The following is a 20,504-nucleotide window of genomic DNA, read 5'->3' as shown; positions in this document are numbered from 1 at the left end:
TCCTCTGGTCTTGGCATGTGAGTTCTAGCCAACAGCTCGCAGATACAGTAATTATGGATAAGAGCGAGAATGTTTTTATTTGTCAAAACAGCTGTCAAGCATCGATCATCATGTCACCAGAATATGACCCTCACCATTTATTGGAAAGGAGCATCAAGCTCATACCATGCACTTTCACCACCCTGTGAAGTTCATCATAACTTATTTCATCTGTAGCCTCATTTAAACTGCCAGGTTTCCTGAGTTGTAGTGGGAGGACCACACACCATGTCATTGTGTGACTCCAAGTTTACTTCCAAATGATGGTTATTATATCAATATTTGTGCATAAAGGCATTTCGTTTCAAAGGCATTTTTCATATAATAAATGAGACTAAAAAAAGATCCCTCCATAAAAAGTTAAAGGAACCCAAAGACATAATATATATATATATATATATAGAGAGAGATAGAGAGACCATAGCAGAGTCATATTCAGATGCATGTGCACACATACTGTAGTTAGACAGGCAGAAACACAGAGACCCAGTTGGTTGGGTTGAATGGGAATAAGTGTGACGCCATGCACCATGGGTATAGAACACTGACAGACTGCGTTGCCTGGTGGTGTGTTTGCATTTCCACACGTCCCCAGGAGACCTGTGTTTTACTAGCTAACCTTTTGTTTGCACACCAAACAAAATATAATGTAAATAGAAACACAATGGTCGTCCATTTTCTCTGGTTTATAACTATGGACTTTTGAACCATACATGATAAAATATGCAGACAGGATGCTTTTTGACACTGAATTTACTTTTACTTAAAACATCTCTATACAGGGTATGTCAGTTTACAAAAGGGTGATCTGGAAAGAACATACACAGTCAAATGTAACAGAAAGACAACGGTGTACAGTAATACATACAAATAAACCACTGTAGACAAATAAATTATAGACAAACTATATGTACAGCATTTACAGTACATGAGAGTTGGGACACAATATTACATCTTCAGCCTATTAAAACGTAAAATAATATCACTTTTATATTGAAAAAAGTAATGATTTAACAGTGACAAGTCATTGTCTATTTGTCGGAGAGAAGGAGATTGTAATACAAATAATTTCATGCCGGAAACACTAGGATTTTACATGCAAAGCCAAGGTCTCTAAGGAATCTTTATCTACTGTATATAGACTCATATCCAAATGCAAAATTCAGAAGCATTTCCTCATTGAAGGGTTGGGTGAACTGTTTATCGGTGGGCTACTTGTTAGCAATTTCTTTGTTTGGTAGGGTGCACATACAACAGTAGAGACATGACTGAGTAATGTCCGAAGGAGGACCCTTCTCCCTTCTGTTGGTGGCTGTTCTCCAGTGTCCTGAGTCTGGGAGGTTAGTTCTGGTCAGCTCTGGTCAGCTGATCTCTCAGTGCCTCTCTATGGTGGGCTGGTGCTGGTGATGATTCCTGAGTCTGGGTCCTGAATGGTCACATTGAGATAGGCCAAGCAGGTCAATGATAAGGTCAGAGTTAGGGTTGCAAACCTACTGGTAATTTACCAGATTATTCAGTAATAATGGTAATTAACAGGTAATCTATTGCAATCCATGATAACTTGGGTCATTTATACTTAAATACAATGTATTTATTTATTTATATATAAAGTATACATTTGTTATGTCTGTGTCCATATTGTCCATGAGTTTCTAGTGGATAGACCATATGGTTCAAGAGGAAATAGCCTATTAATGCAAAAATTGCCTTATTTTCAATTAACTCTGTTACTCTTCCAACTATTGTATTTTTTTCACAACTGCAACCAGTCTGTACCCAAAACATTTACAACAAATACATATTGATATAGTCAAATAAATAAGTGTGTAAAAAATATATAAAAGGATCTTTTCATGCTGAAATCCTCATATTAAAACACATTTAATACACTAAATTGGTTTATATTTAGGATACTGTTTTACAGCTTTGTCATTCTATTATTTTATTTTTTTATCATCATATTGGATTTTTTGTAATCTATTTTACTTGATAAGGTCACAGAGGGCCAGAGATAATTACAGACGCCTATGATAATCAGCAGTACCCAAAAAGGCCACTAGATGTCATCTGGTAAAATTCCATACATTCCTTGAAAGTTACCATTGTAAATCTCTTTTAGCATCTGGAAAAGAGAAAGATAATCCAATCAATGATCTTACTGTGCTGTAGGACTGGCGAGGTGTTGGGAGTGTAAAAGGTCTTGGTGGTGGCAGGACCCTCCCCTCCTGCTCCAATCACCTGGATCTCCAGCCTGTAGGGGGTAGCTAGCTGCAGACCTGACACTACCAGGACATTACGCTCCTGAGAGAACAGGGAAGACAGCAATGCAGGGGCTCATTCATTGTTAAAAGGGGGAACTGGTTGGCTTTTTCCTATATGGATGTTTTGGTCACCTTCCTCTACTACACTACCACCCTATTCCGTGAAGCTACTTATTTAAATCACAACAAATCATGGGAATTTGTGAAAATGAAAATTGATTACTTAGACATTTGTTGGTTATTACAGGGTTTTGATTTACTGAGACAAATGGTTAGATTTGTTGCATAAAGGTGGGCTAATTCGTTGAGTTGATATGGGGTTCCAGTATATGGTGGCACCCCACTGAGCACACACTGGTTGAATCAACGTTGTTTCCATGTCATTTCAACGATATTATGTTGAACCAACGTGGAATAGACGTTGAATTGACGTCTGTGCCCACTGGGACAGCACTATTCGGGTTTATACTGGTGGACTTACTGGTGGTAGTATCTGGGACTGTGAGATTAGGCTGTTGGGAAGGTTGTTATGGCGACTGGCTGAGGTCACTTCCGCCCATGTGACCTGGAACCCGTGGAGCTGTTGGGGTGGGAGTGGCGTAGACACCTCCCATGTAAACACAGCTGTGATGTTACCCTTGTCGGCCATGAAGGAGGCGGTCAGGTTTTCTGCCTTGGACAGCACCTTGGGAGGAGGAGTAGGAGAGGGTCCTATGGGACAAACATAGTGTTTGAGGGGATCAGTTTGAGCAAAGCGAAGCGCAGAATCTCTAATCTTGATCACATAATTACTAGTTATTTAGGATGCAAGGTGATATGTAGATCAGTGATTCTACACAGTCCAACTTCAATGTAGTTGATCTTAAACATAGAGCGTTACACCAATGGAAATGTGAAGGTTCACTAGGTCAATGACAAAGTGACAAAGTCATCTTTGGGTGGTCAGTGGTGTCTCACCTTCCTGCCCTGGACAGGCGATGTGTTTGGGGCTCTTGGCGCTGATGGTGGCACAGGAGGGGGTGAAGAAGAAGGTGGTTTCTGCCTGGGCACGTCCCTTAGTACCGAGTGGCTGGAGGTTCACGCTGTACTTACAGGAGAAGAGCAGGCCAGGGAGGCTGGCAAAGCCCTCCTATAAGAGGTTAAAGACAGCGGACACATATGATGAGAGCACCCTATACTGTAACTCCAATAGAGATAGATACCCTTTATATTACTTGAAGTTTCACCATAAATCGGCTGAATGAAACTGGTTACCTCTGTGATGATCTTGTCCACTCCTTTGGTCTGGTTGTGTCCACAGTAATCTGGTACCCACTGGACACGATACCGAACTACAGTGGGATCTGAGAGAGATGGAAAGTAGTATCAATCAATTCATCATCAATCAACTGCTGATTTGTCTCAAAACACTGGTGACAAAGCACACATTGGCCTTTCAAAATAAGAGTCAATGGTTCACTTCTATAAAGCTCAACTTGTTTAGACAGAACAGATTCTTTGACGCAAAATGTAAGAGAAGCTGTTCCTCAGTTGGCTCTGTGGGTAGCCCAGTGTGTGTGCTGTGGGTAGCCCAGTGTGTGTGCTGTGGGTAGCCCAGTGTGTGTGCTGTGGGTAGCCCAGTGTGTGTGCTGTGGGTAGCCCAGTGTGTGTGCTGTGAGTAGCCCAGTGTGTGTGCTGTGAGTAGCCCAGTGTGTGTGCTGTGGGTAGCCCAGTGAGTCAGCGATGCTAGCTTACTGTGCTCATGTTCCTGCATGAACAGGATTCAGGATGTACATCTGTGCATCTTATCAGCTTGTAACAAAGCAGCCTTTTGTTTCATGTTTAATTACCCACAAGCATCCTGTACATTTACGATAATCTCTCTGTTTACATTACGATAGGGAGGTGGTGGTTAGAGGATTATTTCCTCAGCCACACTGCTTTTGTCAAAGGCCAAATCAAATGTGTGTGTGTGTGTGTGGGTGTTGCATGCGTGGGTTAATGCACATGTGTGTGTGTGTGTGTGTGTGTGTGTGCGCGTGCAAGCATGCTTGCGTGTGTGTGTGTGTGTGCGCCTATGCGTGCGTGCGTTCATTAACGCGTGTGTGCATGTTTGTGTGTGTGGCTGTGTCTGGGTCTCCACCTGCATACCTGTGCTCCTCTGCCAGTAGACCCGGACCTGCAGCTGGCCATCCTGGTAGAAGGGGGTGCCCACATCCAACACATCAGGGATAAAACCCCCGGGGACGGGGACCGGGCGCGCGCCAGACGTCTGCTCCTCCCCTGATTCTGCAACAATGAAAGTGGGAAGAAAGCGATGTTATATCAGATGCAAACATATCACGCATCCAACCTTGATATACTGGGTAAATATTCTGTAAAAATCCTCCAACCAGGATTTCTGGAAAAACCTGAGAACTTTGAGAACGTTTCCAGAATATGGCGAGCCTAATTATCAAATATTTTCCTTAACAAATGACAGTTGATAAGCTTTGACTGTTGTTGACGTACTGGGTCGTGTGGTGAAGTGCAGGCTGGCCTTTGGACTTTTCAGTGGGTTCTGTCCCCAGTAGGACACGGCCTGTAGCTCCACACTGTAACTCCTGTTAGCTCGCAGACTCTCCAGCTCCACATACCTCTGCCCCTGGATACATATACAGGACAGAGGGGTTATAGGGTCAGAAAGACCGTTCTGTATCCTCTATATCCACACAACAAAAGGTACAAAGTAGGTCCAATAACCACAGTAATAACTTGCCGGGAAAATGTCATTTTCCAAAACAGACGTGAGCTCATAAGATAATGCAGATTTTGGCTATTTAATAGCATCAATCTGTGATTAATTTGCCAGAAGCGACAACTATACAATTGCTTGGTTTGGTGTGTAAGCACTAAGCACCATCAGATTGGAGGGTTTATGTCATCAAAGCCACACACACTCCCATTGTGTATCCTTCCATTACATTTGTTGTGTCTTGAGGAAAGAAACTGGCTCTGAAACAACAGGCTTCCACTGTACATTGTCCCAGGGAATGTCCCATGTTAATGAGTGCCTACATGTCAGGGTAGGTACACTCTTAGAAAAAAGGGTTCCAAAAGGGTTCTATGGCTGTCCCCATAGGATAAACCTTTTTGGTTCCAGATAGAACCCTTTTTGGTTCCACATAGAACCTTCTGTTCAAAGGGTCCTACATGGAACACAAAAGGGTTCTACCTAGAACCAAAAATGGTTCCTCAAAGGGTTCTCCTATGGGGACAGCTGAAGAACCCTTTTAGGTTCTAGATAGCGCCTTTTTTTCTAAAAGGCTTTGACCATGGAAATAGAATGACTAGACCGCCAAAGCCCCTTAGACCACGTCATTCCATTTCTATGGGTATGACTGACCTAACCCATGGGCCCAACATGTCAGTGTAGGGGACTTCCTCTATGACTTACCCCATTGACCATCTTCCTCCTCTTGGTCTTAGGTCGTGCTGTGGCCCCTGTGCTGCCTGTGGCCCAGCTCCAGGACACCTTGTAGTGGTGTACAGGGACATCCAGGTCTGAGGGGATGGACCAGTGCAGCCGGACCGACACCGCCCTGCCGCCGGGGCCAAAGGTCACATTGGACACCCTCAGCTCAGATGGGGTGGGGGGACTGGAGGGGTCTGGTGAATACATTATTAATCAATCAGGTGTCATTGGTCTGATGTAGACATCAGTAGCCCTTTCCTGCAGTCAAATGACTTAGTTGCCTCATGGGTAGAATGTTATTAATATTTTTCATAATTTCATAATTAACAAACATTATTTCAGAAACCCGCCGAATATCCGGTGTTTCTATGTCAAAATGTGTTTAAGACTCCCAGGAATCACTCTGTGTGACCCTGATTTAGCCCACTGCAGTAAAAAGGTTAATCAATCATGGAGGCATTCTCACTGACAAATGCAGCACAGCTAACCCACACCGCACATTACAGCTGCCAAATACATTAAGGTTAAGTAACTGTCTATTAAAGCTATTCATATATTGACTGGAAGGTATTACAGCTCTAGGGGGCTAAAGCCACAATACAGCACTTCAGAAATGGCCAAAAGCCACAATACAGCACTTCAGAAATGGCCAAAAGCCACAATACAGCACTTCAGAAATGGCCAAAAGCCAATTCATTACAGTCAATGCAATATCACCCCAGGGTGTTTAAGCCAGCCTCACACATACAAACAAACACACAGACACTCTGCCTGACCTTTCTTGGTGTGGATGTGGCGACTGGGAGTGGTGAACCCTCTGGTCCCGTGGACGTTCACTGCTGCCACTCTGAACTGGTACCACCGGCCTGCCCGGATATCAGCAAGCCGCGCTTTCACCTCCGTGGTCTGGGGGGAGGGGGGTGGGGGGAGAGAGAGAGAGAGAGAGAGAGAGAGAGAGAGAGAGAGAGAGAGAGAGAGAGAGAGAGAGAGAGAGAGCAAAACAGAGACAGAGAGTTGTTCAACTTCATGAACAATCAATACATTGCCACACATTGAATTCTAAGTAGATTACATACATTTGTCCCCTTATAATCAACTACATACAGTATCAATAAGTAAGCATCAAAAAGTCTGACTAACCTGTGCTACCACCTCCCACTGTGTAGCAGCATCCTCACTGGGTTGGATTCCGTAGTTCCACCTCCTCTGGACCACGTAGATGACCGGCTCGGCCGACACGTTGAATCGGGAGGACCAGCTCACCTCCATCTGACCAGACCTCAGCTCCTCAAAACTCAGTTCCTTCCTGGGCTTCAGAGGGGCTCCTGGAAGGGTGAAGTGGGTCATTTCAAGGTCAAAGGTTACATGAAATCATTATTTTTTTTGTCATTTAGCAGCCGCTCTTATTCAGAGCAATTAGTTAGATGCCTTGCTCAAGGGCACATCAGCAGATTTTTCACCTAGTCGGCTCAGGGATTCGAACCAGCAAACGTTCAGTTACTAGCCCAATGCTCTTAACCGCTAGGCTACCTGCCGCCCACATGCGTATTAGGTTAATTCTGAACTCTGCACGCTTAATTCTAAATTCCATGTCTTCCATTGACATCAGTGAATTATCTAAGCAAAAGTTTGAGTTTCTTATCTCATCTTTGAATTGGCCCGCAAATTGGTTGCAGATAGTATATTGGTTGTAACCAACAAACAAAAAAAGGACCTACTGTAGTTTCCTGTCTATTTTCCTAAACATACTGTGTGTACTGGAGGTTGCTGTACCTTTGTAAAGGTTCTTGGGAGGTTGGCAGGTATGCCCACAGCCGTTGGAACAGCACTTCTTCTTGGCAGGGCACTCGCTGTCCTCCTCGCATCCCTCCACGCACGCCGCCGCGAATCCGCTGGCCTTCTCAGGGGCAGGGCAGTCACCCTGCTTCACTGCCACCACCGAGCGCAGGAACTCACAACTCGTCACACACTCCCAGTGCTTCTTGGGAATTGAGCGCTGGCGTGGAGGATTGGGGGAGAGAGAGAGAGAAGTGTTAGAAAGCACAGATGCTTTACTACTAAAATAACAGAACCAAAACTGTGTAGAAATCGTAGGAAAAAGTTGTTTCTGATTACTTTCGACTGAGTGAGGAAATTGAGGAAGCACTGAGGTAAAAGATGCCTGTGTCTGACTACTTGTGCCCAACAAAATTATGTGGAGGAGAATCTGAACTGAACTCTACTAATTTAGCCTCTCCACATGAAGCCTCTCCTCAGTGCATTCCTCCCCCCCTAACTTAACGTAGTACGAGGCTGTCATAAGTCATCATACCGCACAGAGCTCCCGGCACTGGCTCCTCTTCAGGTCCCAAGAGGCCTTGCATGGTTCCAGGCACTTTGAAGGTGAGAGAAACAGAGATGGAGGTGAGGGCTCATCACACATTCCATGCCACCACAGGAGATTTTATTATTACAGTAAAGACGTGTCACCAAGGTATTCAGAAAAATACAGTAGTAATCACTTCTATGTCCTTCACAGACTATACAGGATCATCAAAGGTTGAAACGGAACACTTTCCCTTGCATACTTCTTCTCCCCTCAATCGCCCTCAATATAACAGCAAAAAGTGCTGCCACAAACTTTAGCAGTTTGGCGTTTATTGGGATGAATCTTTGTATGTATCTGACATCTGTGGCCTTGTCGTTGTTCCTGACTCTCGAGAAGAGAACGGCTAAAGAACTGGACAGCAGGCTGCTGGACCCACATTTACTTTGGAAAACATCAGTATAAGGGAAATAAATAGGATGTTTGAAAATCAAAGAACACCACTCTTCCACAGTGTGTTTGTTATCTATGCGCTTCCTGTAGCGGCTTGTAGATCTGTACTGCTGTCCTTGTCCCTGAGAGACACTCTTTCTGCATGAGTAACCCAGGCTAGGCTGCCCAGGGGAATATTCACATTTCCAATTTCATGCTGTTATGAAACACAGTGGTTGGTAGCCATGGAGGAAAGGCAGTGGGGAATGTTGCATTGCAATGTACAGTAAGGCTGGTGGCTCTAGGGGTAATTTGAAAGTTACCATATTACAGTAACAATTTCCATTTGATATGTGCTGTCACTCTTTATCCAGGTTTAACTATACTGAACAAAAATATAAACGCAACATGCAACAATTTCAACGATTTTACTGAGTTACAGTTCATAGAAGGCAATCAGTCAATTTAAAATTCATTAGGCACTAATCTATGGATTTCACATGGGGCGCAGCCATGCGTGGGCCTGGGAGGGCATAGGCCCACCCACTTGGGAGCCAGGCCCAGCCAATCAGAATGAGTTTTTCCCACAAAAGGGCTTTATTACAGACAGAAATACTCCTCAGTTTTATCAGCTGTCCGGGGGGCTGGTCCCAGACGATCCCACAGGTGAAGAAGCCGGATGTGGAGGTCCTGGGCTAGCGTGGTTACACGTTGTCTGCGGTTGTGACGCCAGTTGGACGTACTGCCAAATTCTCTAAAACAACGTTGGAGGTGGATTATGGTAGAGAAATGAACATTCAATTCTCTGGCAACAACTCTGGTGGACATTCCTGCAGCCAGCATGCCAATTACATGCTCCCTCAAAACATGAGACATCTGTGGCATTGTGTTGTGTGACAAAACTGCACATTTTAGAGTGGCCTAAGCACAAGGTGCACCTTTGTAATTATCATGCTGTTTAATCAGTTTCTTGATATGCCACACCTGTCAGGTGGATGGATATCTTGGTAAAGGAGAAATGCTTACAAACAGGGATATAAACACGTGTGCACAAAAGTTTAGCGAAATAAGCTTTTTGTGCGTATGGAAAATTTCGGGGATCTTTTATTTCAGCTCATGAAACATGGGACCAACACTACATGTTGCGTTTATATTTGTGTTCAGTATATAAACTCAGTATGCTTATTATTTCTTACTTACTTATGCCTTGACACAAGTATAACAGCATGTTCAATTCACTCCTACAACCTTGTAGAGAAAGCCTCAACCATGCAATCTGTTGTTAAAAGTTTTCAAGGCGTGGAGTGAAGATTGGAGTTATCCTGGGGCAACGTTTTGGTCTGAATGAGTTTGGGAAACACATTTATCTTCAGCTGCTGTGAAAACATGAGCAAGTGTGTGTGTGTGTGTGTGTGTGTGTGTGTGTGTGTGTGTGTGTGTGTGTGTGAGCAAATGTGTGAAGGGTGGAATGGGGTGGAGGGTGTTGGTAGTTGTCGGAAACTCTGAATAATGTGAAGGAAGGAGGCACACATTTAAATGCAGCTGAGGTGCCCACTTTATGGTGAGGGAAACGCGGATACCCTGCCGAGCTCGCCCCAGGCCCACTGCTACTTGTATGGAAGGAAAATCCTGAAACTGCTAAAGCCTGACGTTGTACCCTTTCCCATTCAGTAACATGCTCATACATTGCTCAAACATTCAACTAGCTCTCTTAACCCCTCTACTCTCCTGTAGTACCCTGTCCTCGCTTTATCTCTCCTACAGTCCCTCCATACTACAATGTACTGCATGTCTAAAGCTCTCACATCGTGTCTAGGTCCTCGTCTCCCTGACATAGCCTAGTACCATTCTGTACTACGAGTGTCCCTGTTTGTCCTGTCATCTCTTATCTCCCTTCTCTGGTCTCCAACGGGAGATTCTTCCTCTAATCCCAACTGACGCTCAGACTCTCTCGTCTCCTCGTTCTTATCGTGCCGGCTACGCTTCGTTTTCCGCCCCATTTCAAACTCAAACCAAGCATTCCTTTCCACTAGGGACCGACCGCAAATAAAGCAGAGTTCTAGGACTCTGATAGGTGTTCTGTCAATTCCTAGACATTCTAAGGATTCTCTTTCACTGATTGCAAAAGACAAAGGAGTCTTACCCCTCGATGGCCGACATTTGATAGACATTTGAAAGTCGATAATGCTTACTCTTGATTTTGAACACAGGAAAACCTGCCCTGTTTTACAAAGGAACAAGGGAAACCACGAAAAGCACCAGCAGAGTACACATGGCCATTACTGTACGTAGTAGGACGAGATTGAACCGTCTCCTCTGTGAATGTCAGTAGATAATGGCCTCAGTGACTTCTCTGCTGACCGTGCATAATGCTGCTGTTCTTTTTGGGTGGTGTAGACTGAGCCTGCGTCCCAAATGGTACCCTATTCTCTATATATAGTGCACTACTTTTGACCAGCGCCATATGGGCCCTGGTCAAAATAAATGCACTAAATAGGGAAAAGGGTGCCATTTGGGATGCAACCTGGCTATACTGTAGCACACAACAGTGTTTGATACCATGCCCAGATGAGACCCTGCCTTTGTCTCTCCCTTCCTGTTTCTACAAATTGAACAGGCTTTGAGGGGGTTCAAGAGTCGTTCTCAAGAGGACGAGCGCATGCAGCTCTCCACCTCTCTGTAGTCCTAACACTGTTTATTATATCATACGGTCATGTCTGTGGTGGAAGGAAGAAGATGCATTCATGTGCCGTGTTAAAAATGGCACCCTATTGCCTGCATAGGGCTCTGGTCAAAAGTAGTGCACTATATATGGAATAGGGTGCCATTTCAGCCTTATTTTTTGTCCTTAGGGCACATCATCCCAACTGCTAGACCAGTAAGTGTTAGTTAGTACACTAATGACTCCAAAGTGCTGCCTAAACGCCAATCTGAAGGGGCCTTGGCTTGTCGTGAGGTGATAAAAAATAATGACTTCAACTAAGCATTCATATCAGCAGAGCTGAGAGGCTGACAGGCAGTCCAGTGTAATAGCATGGCAATTATGACCATCCACGGCTCTCCTAAATGAGGCACTGAAGCCATCCTGTCATCCCCTGCTAAGCCTTTAAATGAAGATGTGACCGGACTCTATTTTAACAGACTATGGTAATCATCTATAGTAGCCTTAATTGACTGGCTGCCTCGAGGAGATAGTGACAGGCGGATTAACAGTCACTCATCATTACCAGGGAGGTCCATAGAGACAACATGAGGCTGAGTATGCATGGGCAAAGTACAGGATGATCTGACAATTGTGACCAAACATTATCATAGCTCTACTGGATGTAATCATTGAGGGCGTTAAAATGGCAGCACTGTTTTTGTCTCCGATAAGTTGTGGGTGGACTTTCAGTGTGGCCGTAAACACTGCTGCAAGCAATAACCAAATGAGCCACTTGCTTGATGCAGACATGCGATGGCTTATGCAGCTAAACAAATAATCTCCTGTAATCAAATATTGCAAAACATGAGGGTCTGACTTCTAATTTTGTGGTTGAGCTGGAACTACTGCTTACATAGTAGGTAGTGACATTTCCGGAACACTTTAAATCAGACTGAAATCCTTGGGCAGCCTATCAAATCTAATGTTGAGTTGTAGTGATATACCAAACCATTGGTGACACATAACTGCACTGAAAGCAAAGCAAGTTTACTTTTAAAGTGAGACTGCAGAGACATTAAGATCTCCTTAGTTAGAATAAATGTATTCTTCATCTCCACTTCAGAGCCTCTAATTTGGCAATTAGCTGCCGTGTAATGAACATTCTACAACGAAGAGGATTCTAATTGGCTGTGTTCTTTCTTAACGAGAATAAAATATTATTATTACTTTCTTAACGAGAATAAAATAGCATTATCACTCTTCAAGAAAACAAGGAAAGCGCTGACATCTTATTCTCTGTAGCCTGATATCCAAACTGATATAAAAACATAGCATATCTGTTTTGGTTCCAGGCTATTTTACATGGACCTAGTGTAGAGGATGCTATCATGCTACAAGGATTGACCTGGTTTAAAGTTTGAGTGAAAACGCTCTCTGGAGTTCTGGAGAAATCTGCTGAGCAGTTGGCCAAATGTTTTCATGGACCCACCAAGAGAGGTCAGCGCCTGGCTGACTGTGTTTCTGCTGCAAGCCTACCCTGGGGTGTGTCTGTCTGTCACAGAGAGAGACGTGTGTGGTTGTGCTCATCTCCCATATGGTGACACAAACACACAACTAGCCAGAGTATTATACTGTAGTAAACAAAGTAACAATACAGTCACAAAGACAATTCCAAACTAATTAGGAATGTGGCTTCAGAATAAATAGCTACGAGTGTGAATGTGTTATTGAAAAAACAGCAATCAGTTTATCAAAAACATATGAGATAATATTGTTCATGATGGTATTTGACTGCTGTTTGCGTCATGAGATATGACAACTGTGCAACCATTCTATTTTTGTATACTACAGTATACTGAAGCTTGTGGAATAATCACAAAGGCAACATGTCAGCTTCACTTCTGTACACTGTGGGGATACTATACTGAAGGGCTGTTAGAGAATGTTACTGTGCTCATTACCAAAAATGAGTGCAGCTCTTTACCTAAAGACAATTATGACTTCCAGAGAGGGATATGCAGAATAAAAAGTGGAGAGACTAAGAGCTTAACAGCCAAGCATCCATCTAAAGCACCTGTCGCTATACTTTGTGATTGTATATTATTTAGGCTCTATGATCTACAGAGGTACAGTACATAGCTAGCTGCAGTATATTAGCTGATATAGTGATATATGGTATTGAATGGTACATAGAGTACTGGGTAGGAACCACTACGACTAAGACGATGGCAATGATTTATCATGCTATTTGTTCAGCTGCTGACTTTCCCTGAAAGCTTTTCCTGTCTGAAAATAGATGATTCCGTTTGTGTGATTTCTATCATGTTAGGTAATAGGTATGCATGTAAACATCAGTACGTTACCTTGGCACACTGCTTATGATTTTGACACCAGCCCAGGGATCCATTGTTCTGTAGGGAGGGAAGAGAGTAGAGGACAGTCAGTAGTATAATTACTAGGGAGAGTAGAGAGTAGAGGACAGTCAGTAGTATAATTACTAGGGAGAGTAGAGGACAGTCAGTAGAATAATTACTAGGGAGAGTAGAGGACAGTCGGTAGTATAATTACTAAGGAGAGTAGAGGACAGTCGGTAGTATAATTACTAGGGAGAATAGAGAGTAGAGGACAGTCAGTAGTATAATTACTAGGGAGAGTAGAGGACAGTCGGTAGTATAATTACTAGGGAGAGTAGAGGACAGTCGGTAGTATAATTACTAGGGAGAATAGAGAGTAGAGGACAGTCAGTAGTATAATTACTAGGGAGAGTAGAGGACAGTCGGTAGTATAATTACTAGGGAGAGTAGAGGACAGTCGGTAGTATAATTACTAGGGAGAATAGAGAGTAGAGGACAGTCAGTAGTATAATTACTAGGGAGAGTAGAGGACAGTCGGTAGTATAATTACTAGGGAGAGTAGAGGACAGTCAGTAGTATAATTACTAGGGAGAGTAGAGGACAGTCGGTAGTATAATTACTAGGGAGAATAGAGAGTAGAGGACAGTCGGTAGTATAATTACTAGGGAGAGTAGAGGACAGTCGGTAGTATAATTACTAGGGAGAGTAGAGGACAGTCGGTAGTATAATTACTAGGGAGAATAGAGAGTAGAGGACAGTCAGTAGTATAATTACTAGAGAGAGTAGAGAACAGTCAATAGTATAATTACTAGGGAGAGTAGAGAGTAGGACAGTCAATAGAATAATTACTAGGGAGAGTAGAGGACAGTCAGTAGTATAATTACTAGGGAGAGTAGAGGACAGTCAGTAGTATAATTACTAGGGAGAGTAGAGGACAGTCAGTAGTATAATTACTAGGGAGAGTAGAGAGTAGAGGACAGTCAGTAGAATAATTACTAGGGAGAGTAGAGGACAGTCAGTAGTATAATTACTAGGGAGAATAGAGGACAGTCAGTAGTATAATTACTAGGGAGAGTAGAGAGTAGAGGACAGTCAGTAGAATAATTACTAGGGAGAGTAGAGGACAGTCAGTAGTATAATTACTAGGGAGAGTAGAGGACAGTCAGTAGTATAATTACTAGGGAGAGTAGAGGACAGTCAGTAGAATAATTACTAGGGAGAGTAGAGGACAGTCAGTAGTACAATTACTAGGGAGAGTAGAGAGTAGAGGACAGTCAGTAGAATAATTACTAGGGAGAGTAGAGGACAGTCAGTAGTATAATTACTAGTGAGAGTAGAGGACAGTCAGTAGTATAATTACTAGGGAGAGTAGAGAACAGTCAGTAGTATAATTACTAGGGAGAGTAGAGAGTAGAGGACAGTCAGTAGAATAATTACTAGGGAGAGTAGAGGACAGTCAGTAGTATAATTACTAGGGAGAGTAGAGGACAGTCAGTAGTATAACTACTAGGGAGAGTAGAGAGTAGAGGACAGTCAGTAGAATACTTACTAGGGAGAGTAGAGGACAGTCAGTAGTATACTTACTAGGGAGAGTAGAGGACAGTCAGTAGTATAATTACTAGGGAGAGTAGAGAGTAGAGGACAGTCAGTAGTATAACTACTAGGGAGAGTAGAGGACAGTCAGTAGTATAATTACTAGGGAGAGTAGAGCGTAGAGGACAGTCAGTAGTATAATTACTAGGGAGAGTAGAGGACAGTTAGTAGTATAATTACTAGGGAGAGTAGAGGATAGTCAGTAGTATAATTACTAGTGAGAGAAGAGAGTAGAGGACAGTCAGTAGTATAATTACTAGTGAGAGAAGAGAGTAGAGGACAGTCAGTAGTATAATTACTAGGGAGAGTAGAGAGTAGAGGACAGTCAGTAGTATAATTACTAGGGAGAGTAGAGGACAGTCAGTAGTATAATTACTAGGGAGAGTAGAGGACAGTCAGTAGTATAATTACTAGGGAGAGTAGAGGACAGTCGGTAGTATAATTACTAGGGAGAGTAGAGGACAGTCAGTAGTATAATTACTAGGGAGAGCAGAGGACAGTCGGTAGTATAATTACTAGGGAGAATAGAGTAGAGGACAGTCAGTAGTATAATTACTAGGGAGAATAGAGAGTAGAGGACAGTCAGTAGTATAATTACTAGGGAGAGTAGAGGACAGTCAGTAGTATAATTACTAGGGAGAGTAGAGAGTAGAGGACAGTCAGTAGTATAATTACTAGGGAGAGTAGAGGACAGTCAGTAGTATAATTACTAGGGAGAGTAGAGGATAGTCAGTAGTATAATTACTAGTGAGAGAAGAGAGTAGAGGACAGTCAGTAGTATAATTACTAGTGAGAGAAGAGAGTAGAAGACAGTCAGTAGTATAATTACTAGGGAGAGTAGAGAGTAGAGGACAGTCAGTAGTATAATTACTAGGGAGAGTAGAGGACAGTCAGTAGTATAATTACTAGGGAGAGTAGAGGACAGTCAGTAGTATAATTACTAGGGAGAGTAGAGAGTAGAGGACAGTCAGTAGTATAACTACTAGGGAGAGTAGAGGACAGTCAGTCGTATAATTACTAGGGAGAGTAGAGCGTAGAGGACAGTCAGTAGTATAATTACTAGGGAGAGTAGAGGACAGTCAGTAGTATAATTACTAGGGAGTGTAGAGGATAGTCAGTAGTATAATTACTAGTGAGAGAAGAGAGTAGAGGACAGTCAGTAGTATAATTACTAGTGAGAGAAGAGAGTAGAGGACAGTCAGTAGTATAATTACTAGGGAGAGTAGAGGACAGTCAGTAGTATATTTACTAGGGAGAGTAGAGGACAGTCAGTAGTATAATTATTAGGGAGAGTAGAGAGTAGAGGACAGTCAGTAGTATAACTACTAGGGAGAGTAGAGGACAGTCAGTAGTATAATTACTAGGGAGAGAAGAGGACAGTCAGTATTTCAGTTTCTATTATGAAGTATAATTACATAACACAAAACATGTAGTGCAGTGGAAAAAGTCTTAACTATTATCTTAACTACAATGTAACAAAAGTACAAAGTGTACAAACACGCTTTTTACCAATTAATGTTAGTAACACAACTTTTGGAGTGGTAAAGAAAGTGACCTAAAGTGAAAGTGATCTTTAGTGAGCTAACGTCTGAGAAGACCGTGCAGGCCAGTCAAAGGCACCCTGGCCTTCCTCTGTCCAGTGCAGGCACAAGGGTCTGGGAGGGGTGGTTGTGGGCAGAAAAGACCACTGTATCCAGTGCCGGCTAAAGACAGATAGTCACCTGACCTCTCTGTCATTATCAGGTCAATTAATGTCTGCATCATATTCCTATTATAGTGCACTACCTTTGAACAGGGCCTATAGGGCTCTGGTCAAAAGTAGCGCACTAGGAAGGGAATAGAGTACCATTTGGGACTCAGACAATGAGTCATACCCATGTTATGAAGGCTACTATGGCAGCCCAAGGGACATGAAAGTCAGGACAGATAAGGGCATTTTTGTTATGTCACTGACTAAATGAATGGAGCACAATATAACCTCTGACGCAAGTCAGAACTAAATATTAAATGTGAATGACTGGAAATCAAGGGCAAGGCTACGTCCCAAATGGCACCCTATTCCTTATATAGTGCACTACCTTTGACCAGAGCCCTATGGGCCCTGGTAAAAAGTAGTGCACTACATAGGGAATGGGTGTCATTTGGGATGCAAGCCTAAGTTTTAACCACCTCAAAGCAGACTAATGGTCCTGTCCAACAACTACAACCCAGACTGATGGTGACATTAACATCATTTTAATTCACTGTCTGGAGTAGATTGTCATATTAAAAAGTTTCCATCAAATCTCAGAAAGGGACTTTCCAATATGGAAAGTTTACGATAGATTCAACAATCTGTACCAAGATGTAATTCCATGGCTGCTTCCAGCACGAGACCTTTCAAACAATATGCTTCATGTCCATTACTGTGTCGAATTGATGCACATGTGCCAAAAAGGTGAAAACGTATAGCTGAAGCGTAGGTATACCCAAGTCTGGCAATGATCATTTGCCATTATATAGGCTAACATGACATAGTATCCTACCCACTCCTACAATGGATAGATTTGATCTATGACAGGAATTCCACCACAGAGAGAATAGCTGGACTGCCCCTGCAATCTAAAATCGACCCTGCTACATGATCTGTGGGAAGTAGTGATTAAACAGGTTAAAGGTCACATCCTGACCCTTAGAGAGGTCACGAGTGCATGACAGTGTGGCTAATGATGTGATGTCAGTGCAGTTCCAGACCCGTGATAATAAACCATAGCTATGTGTCTCACTAGTTTACCATTCCATATTCCCTATGGATCAATTCATTCAGTAAACTATATAGGACTACTATGTGGGAGTATACTAGTGGGTATTCTCGCGGGGCCATCCTTCCAAATCCTGAGGCTGAATAGTGGGTAACTGGGCATGTTCACTGCTAAGGATTAGTTATCTCCATGTACTGTATGTCATCCAAGGAGGACGAGGACATGAACTTGATCATGTGAACTGGTTGGCTCAGTCACAGTGTCATAGGCTTGGGACTGGAGGGGTAGTGAAGGGCTTGGTATGGACGTAATTAGGATAACAAGCCTCTCTCTCTCCCCTTCTCCATCAGCCAGTAGGTTGCTCCACTTCTCAATGCAGAGTCAGATTTTTAAAATGGGACATGGTAAAGAGAACATTCTAATGAGGAGTAGTGTCTAGTCAGTTTCCTCTGTCAGAACATGATACTGAATTGTCTCCAAATATTGTCTAGTTTGCACACATACCAAATCTAAAGTAGTTATTGTGAGGCCAAAAACAAAACATCAGTTATCAGATAATAATCAACAAAATTAGAAAAACAAACATGTCCTCATCATTAATGCGATGGTCTATTTCAAGCACATTCTTGTTTATTAATTCATTTACGCATAAAAAGTAAAGGGAATATTATATAATGCAGTAGAACAAATCGGATTGCCTGCGTTTGATCCAACTTTCACTTTATTCCATGAAGACAGTAGCATGCTCGCGCGCTTGTTTTGGCCTTACCTCAACCTGAGATTGTTTGGAGAGCGTCGCTATGCGAGTGCTGTGCAAGCTGAGGCACCTAGAAGCGCATCTCCCTCGGTAGATGTCGTTCATCGACTGGGTCTCGTCTTTCTTCTTCGTCTTCGCATTGACACTCAATAATAAGATACTCCACAAACAAAGACTCGCAAATACACCTCTATTTTTGGATAATAACATTGTCTAGGCCTTTTCTCTTACGTGCTTCCCCTCTTAGCGACAGGACAGGTTTATGACAGTTTGTGGATGCAGCCCGGGAAACTGATGAAACTTCTATGTCGAAGGGAGGAGCCAGGATCTGAGCTGTCTGCCAATGGAAGAAATTTACGATAAACAGCTAATTATCTCAGGTATGATGTGTGTGATAAGTTTGGACTGATGCCATCTAATTGTTTAATTGCTGAAATTGTTTAAGTTATCATTGCCAAATAACCTCCAAAATTACAATCTAAATGTAAGGGCTAATCTACCTCACATTATAAAACCAGGTCTAGTAGTATCTTTATCTTGAATGATAATGTCCTGCTTCAAATGAAGAATGCATTTTGATAAAGGGTAATAACACATAAACAAAATCTACAGAAACCACCCCTCAGCACTCCTGTTCACCTGCAACTCACTACACCTGTTTATGGTCTCCAATACTTTTAATGGAGACAAAAAAAAAACATAGAACTGCAACAATCACTTCAGAATCTCTTAAATGTTATCATTGACTGTACTGAAAAATCATTTTCTACATATTCATTGTGTCTTATTTGGGATTCGTCGCTTAATTTTAATTAATTAATTAATTAATTAATCCATTCATTCGTTCATGCATTGAAACTTACCTGACTAACAAGCTTCTTAGTGTAGTAGTTCTTTAGTATAACAGTTTGTTGCCTCGTGGAAACTTATCTGGGGGGCGGGAAGTCACACAGCTTCCAGGGAACCCCACCATTTTCACCGGTAGCAGAGAACAACATTTTTATGGGCAAAAACTATAAAAACTAACCACTAACATATCTCACAAAGTATCTCTCTACGTTTTGGCACCGTTTTCTTGCCCACGGAAAGGAGAGAATATGACGTGTAGGAAATATTGAAGAAATCCTCACGTAGTTGGTATTTTTCGCTCATGCTCATTGAAAAATAGTCTCTGCTTGGTGCGGTAGCCTCCTGGGGTGATAATGACTGGCCCATACCTCTTCTATGTTAGCTTTTAAAGAGTGGTGCTGAGCTGTGTGGAATCACAGCAGCTGTGCTGTCTTTTAACTACAGTGTTATAATTGGTCTACAGGTGAGGAGTGTTTCTGACACTGGCTGCAGTTCAGAAGCAGAGTCAGGTTCAATCTGTCCATTTACAGTAGCTTTAGTTTACACCGAGTGAGATTGCGGAGAGTGAATGATGAAGTGTTTGGTAACTCAGTCCCTGTCTTCTGTCATTTGGACCGCAACTGCATGTTTAAATGTAATCATGTATTTAATAGAAATGGCATGGGACCCCTATTAAGTCCTTGGTCATGCAACGCTGAGTGACAGTGTGTGACTATATCTTAAAGGGGCAATCCGCAGATGCTACATCCATTTTTGGCCTTATAAAATAAGAATATAACTTATAAATGCCTCATGAGCTTAGTTCAATTTTCGTACCCCATCAGAACCCCAAATATAAGCTTGTTCTACTTCAATGTGTATAAACATTGTAAATGTAAATAAACACTCAAAATATGCTTAAAACGATATTTTTTCTGTCCTTGCATCAAGAGCTCTGCATTTTTACCAAAACAGGGGTGGGGTAACCACTTTGTTATTGTTTCAACTGCAGATTGCCACTTTAAGCTCTAAGGCTATATCTCAGATAATGCCAGAGTTACTCAATCAATTACGCATGTACATTGTGTTCACCTGGTGGTCCAACCACACTGCAACT

General features: G+C 42.6%; 1 protein-coding gene across 2 annotated transcripts; it reads right to left on the bottom strand.

Annotated features, from left to right (window-relative positions):
* Positions 1-776: 776 nt before the first annotated feature.
* anos1a (anosmin 1a) lies at positions 777-18,848 on the bottom strand. 2 transcript variants are annotated; one of them, XM_084154984.1, is made up of 14 exons: positions 18,572-18,848; positions 13,478-13,525; positions 8,045-8,107; positions 7,507-7,729; positions 6,874-7,058; positions 6,510-6,639; positions 5,716-5,927; positions 4,791-4,923; positions 4,431-4,568; positions 3,555-3,643; positions 3,258-3,429; positions 2,782-3,011; positions 2,199-2,340; positions 777-1,465 (listed from the first exon to the last, which is right to left on the bottom strand). In XM_084154984.1, the coding sequence occupies exons 1-14, from the start codon at positions 18,767-18,769 to the stop codon at positions 1,413-1,415; spliced, it is 2,016 nt and encodes a 671-aa protein (XP_084011110.1). In that variant the 5' UTR covers positions 18,770-18,848; the 3' UTR covers positions 777-1,412. The 2 variants fall into 2 exon arrangements, with proteins under 2 accessions (XP_084011110.1, XP_084011111.1); XM_084154985.1 differs by having other exon boundaries at positions 4,431-4,562.
* Positions 18,849-20,504: the final 1,656 nt, after the last annotated feature.

Source organism: Coregonus lavaretus, assembly GCF_964263955.1.
Source record: "Coregonus lavaretus genome assembly, chromosome: 38".
NCBI classification, from domain to species: Eukaryota; Metazoa; Chordata; class Actinopteri; order Salmoniformes; family Salmonidae; genus Coregonus; species Coregonus lavaretus.
The sequence above is the reverse complement of the archived record's forward strand: the minus strand, read 5'-3'. Positions and strand labels throughout refer to the sequence as shown.

Excerpts from the sequence above, each read along its gene's own strand:
- anos1a (XM_084154984.1), bottom strand. The coding sequence starts at position 18,769 with ATGTTATTATCCAAAAATAGAGGTGTATTTGCGAGTCTTTGTTTGTGG. Across the intron at positions 8,108-13,477 it reads ATCATAAGCAGTGTGCCAAG|TGCCTGGAACCATGCAAGGC; the intron begins GTAACGTACTGA and ends TCACCTTCAAAG. Across the intron at positions 4,569-4,790 it reads GCACTTCACCACACGACCCA|AATCAGGGGAGGAGCAGACG; the intron begins GTACGTCAACAA and ends TCATTGTTGCAG.